Here is a 6000-nt window from a genome sequence, read left to right as displayed (position 1 = left end):
GCAGCTTCCCATTCTAAAGACTATGGTCATTTGACCCCCGAGGCGGCTCTTATAGTAGGTAAAATAGGCACGGCTGTTCTAGTGTTAAATGATGGTAGCCTAGTTGTCTATGGACATTACTGGGGAGGGGAATGGATGAGACTATGACAGTACTGTGGGCCTCTGTGTGCAGGTGAAATGGTCCAGGGAGAACTACCACCACAGCCTGAGCTCCCCCTACTCCCTGCGGCTGGCCTCGGGGGACGCCTCAGGGAAGATCATAGTGTGGGACGTGGTGAGCGGGACCGCCCACTGTGAGATCCAGGAGCACTCCAAACCTATCCAGGGTGAGAGCCAAGACCCCTCCTCTCTTGACTCTGAGGGCCAACTGACCATCAGCCCCACTGGGATGCAAAAAGCTGTCTGTCCTCCATTTTACCTTGATAATTGACTCTCTCTCTCTCTCTCTCTCTCCCCCCCTCTCTCTCTCTCCCTCCCCCTCCCCCCCCCCCCCCCCCCTCTCTCTCTCTCTCTCTCTCCCTCTCCCCCCCCCCCTCTCTCTCTCTCTCCCTCCCTCTCCCTCTCTCCCCCCCCCTCTCTCTCCCTCCCTCTCCCTCTCTCTCTCTCTCTCCCTCTCCCCCCCCCTCTCTCTCTCTCTCCCTCCCTCTCCCTCTCTCCCTCCCCCCCCCCTCTCTCTCTCTCCCTCCCTCTCCCTCTCTCCCTCCCCCCCCCTCTCTCCCTCCCCCCCTCTCTCCCCCCCCCACCCTCAGATCTAGAGTGGTTGTGGACCCAGGATGCGTCCAGGGACCTTCTCTTAGCCGTCCATCCGCCCAACTACATCGTCCTGTGGAACGGAGACACGGGCACCAAGCTGTGGAAGAAGAGCTACGCAGAGAACATCCTCTCCTTCTCCTTCGACCCCTTCGAACCATCGAACATGGCCTGTAAGCAACCTGACCCATGTCCCGTTGTATGAATCTCTTGTATGACTCTACTCTCTCTCTCTCTCTCTCTCACTCCCTTTATCTCCCTTGTTTCCCTCAGTCTATTTCACTGCCCTCTTCAATTCTCCCCGTCTCCTCAATCTCACGGTTATGAACATATAAATAGTATATTGTTGTTGACAGTCCAGGGTTTTTTCCTGGCTCAATATAGGGCTTAGGTGGTAGAAGTGGTGGTGTGCGCCCACAAACCTGGTGCTTGTTCTTATAATCGCTGTGCTGCCGACATTGTTGTGATGTATCCAAATAATAATAGCTTGGTTTTATATAGCGGCTTTCTCAAACCCAAGGACGCTTTACAGATTTTACAGACAGGAAGTCAGACAGACAGAACAGAAAAAAGAGTGACAAAACTAGACTAGGGGCCAAAGGCCTTGGTGAACAGATGAGTTTTGAGGGCTGAATTAAATCACAAATGATATGACAAACTATAAAAAATGTGAACATCTTAAAGGATTTGTATGTGTGTGTTTTTTTGGACATCATCCTCCTCCTCCTCCTCCCCTGCCAGTGCTGACCAGCGAGGGCATCGTCTTCATCACTGACTTCTCTCACTCCAAGCCCCCGGGCAGCGGAGGTAAGAAGGTGTACATCGCCAGCCCCCACGCCAGCCCCGCCCACAACAAGCCTGCCGCCGTCGCCCCGGTACCCACCGGAGCCAAGAAGGCGCTGAACAAGGTCAAGGTGCTCATCACCAACGAGAAGCCCACGTAAGCAAACAACAAACAAAAAAAACAATCCATTTGTTTGTACTATCAGGGTTCCCGCAGAACGTAATACATTTGTTAATCAGAAGAGTCTTAAAAAAGTATTAAATATGTGTTGCCAGGTCTTAATTGATTAATAGCTAGATGAATTAGATTAATAGCTAGATTGAAACCTAGCTGTTGACGGGAGAGGAACTATGTAGCCTTCTGGGCTTCGTTCCCTCCTGGCACCGTTTCATGTGTGCTAAAATAAACTAAACTAAATATGAGTTGGTAGGTAGGTCGTAAAGATTCGTTGGATAGGAAGTTGTGATAACTCCTCTGTATCGCTTTTAAATGTGTTTGGGGGAAAATGTCCGGTCTGCAACGTAAGCAGTATGGTAATTAGCCTATCAGTTGTGTAGTGACATCTAGACGTATAGACTGTTGAAAACCTGCAGGACATGAGGCTCACATGTCTGTCATTATCAGTAAAGTAGCGGCTTACTTCAACTTGATGTAGGAAATTAGGCTTGATGTTTACTCCTGTGAGGTTGATCTTTCAGCCTGACAAGAAGTGTCTGCCCGTGTTAGATTCCAGACGAGATGAGAGGGAGGTTGAGGAGAGAGAGAGAGAGAGAGAGAGAGAGAGACAGAGAGAGAGAGAGAGAGAGAGAGAGAGAGAGAGAGAGAGAGAGTCTACACCCAGAAACCTGTTTTCCTGTGGTTGTCACACTCCTCGCCCACAAAAACGCCTTTAATAACAAGCACTACAGCTACATTATCTGTCTGTCTGTCTGTCTCTTTCTCTCTCTGTCTCTCTCTCTCTCTCTCTCTCTCTCTCTCTGTCTCTCTCTCTCTCTCTCTCTGTCTCTCTCTCTCTCTCATCTCTCTCTCTCTCTGTCTCTCTCTCTCTCTCTCTGTCTCTCTCTCTCTCTGTCTCTCTCTCTCTCATCTCTCTCTCTCTCTCTCTCTCTCTCTCTTTCTCTCGGATTCCTTCACATCACTCTCTCCCTCTGTGTTGTCTAGTTTTTTTTTTCACTCTCTGTCTTGTTTTATTGATCTGGCTCTGCCTCTCCCTCTCCCTCCTTCTCTGTGTGACAGATGAGGGTTTAAACAGCCTCATCTCTCCAAGGCTGTTATCTGAGCAGTATGAATACAGAAGTATATCATTTCTATTTGTGCCGCCACAGTTTCCACTGTCTGCCTCCCATTTTTCCTTTCAGTCTTCACAATGCAATCAGATTGATTTGACCCTTTGTCAGACCTGACTCTGATTGCAAAGTCAATCCCCCCCCCCCCCCCCCCCCCCCCCCACACACTCCACACAGACACACCCAGTAGTTCAGCATCACTTTTCCTGATTCACTGAGTCAACAACCCCCCCAAAAAAGTACCAAGTAGTTTAGGCTGAGGCAGGAATTCCTGCATGGTAGCGCGAGTGCCTTTATATAACTAATAATATATAGCCTAGCTAAAACGGTTTGTTCTACAGCAGAGAAACATGTAGGCCTAGGTCTGTAAAATGAGAGAAAATAGATGTGTTAAAAATATGGGTAACAACCTTTATATCTTATTGCCAAACCCACTGAGTCATGAACAGAAAGAGGAGACAAACTCTGAATGGGATATTTACCCCGCTATTACAATAACTACCAGTTAATAGTTAACACTAGAACAGCCGTGCCTTTTTTACCTACTATTAGAGCCGCCTCAGGGGTCAAATGACCATAGTCTTCACAATGGAAGCTGCCACTTACACACAAAGACCACTAGTTGGTGCGTCTTGTAAATTAGCCTGTCTCCTACACAGAAAAACTGCAAAATAGCTTTATACTAGCTTATCCTGGTGGGATTTTGAAAATGTAAGGATACTGGGTGGTAGAACGCACATATCTAGGAAAAGTCATGAAAGGTGGGTCCTGAAATTTGATCGAGTGCAACGGTATGCATTCTTTTTACTCACAGGGTCAGATGACCCCACCCATGGCTGTTCTAGTGTAGATGCTGAAATAACGAGCGGCTGTGGCGCAGGAGGTAGAGCCGCCGTCTAATGATCGCAAGGTCGGCAGATCGGCGGTTCGATCCCCGGCTGGCCACATGTCGAAGTGTCCTTGGGCAAGACGCTGAACCCCAAATTGCTCCCAGTGAGCGGGCCAGCGCCTTGCATGGTAGCTTGCCGCCATTGGTGTGTGAATTTGTGTGTGAATGGGTGAATGAGAGGCCGTTGTAAAGCGCTTTGGATAAAGGCACTATATAGCTAAGTGTGCTCACAGGGTCAAATCACCCCACCCATGGCTGTTCTAGTGTTAACAGTTAGCCTACTACACTTTAAGGCTGTTAGATCGTGTGTACATGCTCTATGTGCACTACCAAGTATCAAGGGGCAGCGTGGTGGTAGCCTAGTTTCAGCTTGGTGGAGGTGCCTTTAATGATGTGTGTTTTCCAAGCCGGAGATGCTCATGGCTAAGACCCGAGCTGTGTTGGTGTGTCTGCTGCTGTTCTCGGCATTGTCTGCAGAAAGAGTCATCAAAGAGATGTATCCTCAGTTGTTTTCCTCTCCCTACATTCGTTGTAAATGAGAACATATCTACTAAATGCATTTTGCATTGCATGCGTCCGTGTGCGGAGTGCGGACTCTGTTCTTCAACGTGTCGTCTTCTCAAAGCATCTCCCTCCCATCCTCCCTGCGCACCAAAGAGGAGAGATGTAAGGAGTTGGTGCCCTGGTTTAGGGAATTCTATTTTCTCTTTCTGATGATTAATCACTCTCTTCTCTCTATCGTCTTCCCTGTGGCTCTGAGGCCTCCTCTCCTCTCACTTGTCTCATCTTCCCCCCTATTCTCTATGCCTTCTCTATTCCTCTGTCTGGTGTCAGACAGTACTGTTTGGGCTTTTTGCCATTGTTCTCAGCTTTTCCAATAGAGAATGGACATATTTAATAGGGTTTCGCCTTGTAGCCCCAAGTCCTAAAAAAAGTCTCCCATTGTGATCATATGTGACACGTTCTAGTCTTTTGGTCCGCATGTTGGCAACCAATCAAAATGTCACGTTTCAACGTTGTTGAGAATCACAACACAAACTCGCTAGTCAAGCCAAAATACTGCAAAGCAATGGATTGGGTGAGTAATCCCCTCCACTGCTACCTAGTTAACTAGAACACTACTTTACATTGTTAGCAGGCTCACAAAACAAACTGTGTTAGTTGGCTAGCGATGTGTCGTTGATTTTCAACAACGCGGAAATGTATTCACATTTTTTTAAAGAAAAGTCTGATCATTACATCAGATACTGACATGAGGACCAAAGCATTAGAACGTTGACACATATTTGTCAGTCGTCATTGTTCTATAAAGTCAATCTGATTTATTTCAGTTCCTTACCTTCCCCCACAAACCGAAATAAGTTTGTGGATATGAGTTATGGGCATCGTGTGAAGCTATCCACCTGCTGCTTGCTTTGTTATGCTACAGTGCTACAGTGCTTTTCCTCTGTGCTAAGTGTCTGTGACACGCGTGTAATCGTTCAAAGGACCCCATGCTGTCGCTAATAGCCTCGCCTGATTAAATATAACACCTGCTAGGAAATTAATGAAGTCACACAGCAAGTTATACAGCAAATAACGAGGCTAACCAAGCACAGCATCTACATTTCACTCCCGGGAACAAACACACAGGCTAATTCACAGTTCCACTACAACGACCTCTAAATTCACACACCTCTCATTATTTGAATGAATAAAGTTGTCCTTCGTTTCCCCTAGAGTTAAGGTCGTGACTAATTCATTCCCTCACTGTTTGGGGAAAAAAAGAATACAATTAAATAAAGCCTAAGACTATAATGTTAGTAGTACTACCGCAGCACTACCTTAATTAGGCCCCTAATATACTTTCTTTTAATTCTTTTTTGTTTCTTTTTATTATTACTACTCGATCTTTTCAGTTTGTAAAGTGTCTTTGACTGTCTAGAAAAGCGCTATATAAGTCTAATTTATTATTATTATTATAATTATAGTAGGAACAAGCCACGTTGTGTTTTTTCAGTCAAATCATCACGTCATCTCTATGTTCGAAAACCATTATAAGGGCGGGGGGGGGGTCATACCTGTTTATGACCTGTCTGACTCTGACCTGTCATTATACACCTATAGAACGTTCACCCCCCCCCACACTTTATAATGGGGACCTAGAACATGATTATAACTCCTGTTGGGTGATAGAATCAGTGTAGGGGTTGTATTTGTTTTTTCTTCTATTTATAGGATCACTAATTGTATAATGGATGATACCATGTGTATTATTGTAGACTACTGCCTGTCTCTGCTTGTCCTCCTCT

The 6000-nt window shown here is 46.4% G+C and overlaps 1 protein-coding gene across 1 annotated transcript in view; it reads left to right on the top strand.

Annotated features, from left to right (window-relative positions):
* The window catches only part of wdr11 (WD repeat domain 11), a gene marked incomplete at its 5' end in the record, with an annotated part of 66482 nt that overhangs the window by 4016 nt on the left and 56466 nt on the right, over positions 1-6000 (top strand). The window contains 3 exons of the mRNA XM_080531978.1: positions 173-326; positions 750-923; positions 1492-1690. Coding sequence (XP_080388104.1) covers positions 173-326; positions 750-923; positions 1492-1690 — 527 coding nt within the window. The remainder of the gene's footprint in view (positions 1-172; positions 327-749; positions 924-1491; positions 1691-6000) is intronic.

Source organism: Nansenia antarctica, assembly GCF_963989245.1.
Source record: "Nansenia antarctica genome assembly, chromosome: 1".
Taxonomy (NCBI): domain Eukaryota; kingdom Metazoa; phylum Chordata; class Actinopteri; order Argentiniformes; family Microstomatidae; genus Nansenia; species Nansenia antarctica.
This window is presented reverse-complemented; position numbering and strand designations above follow the sequence as displayed.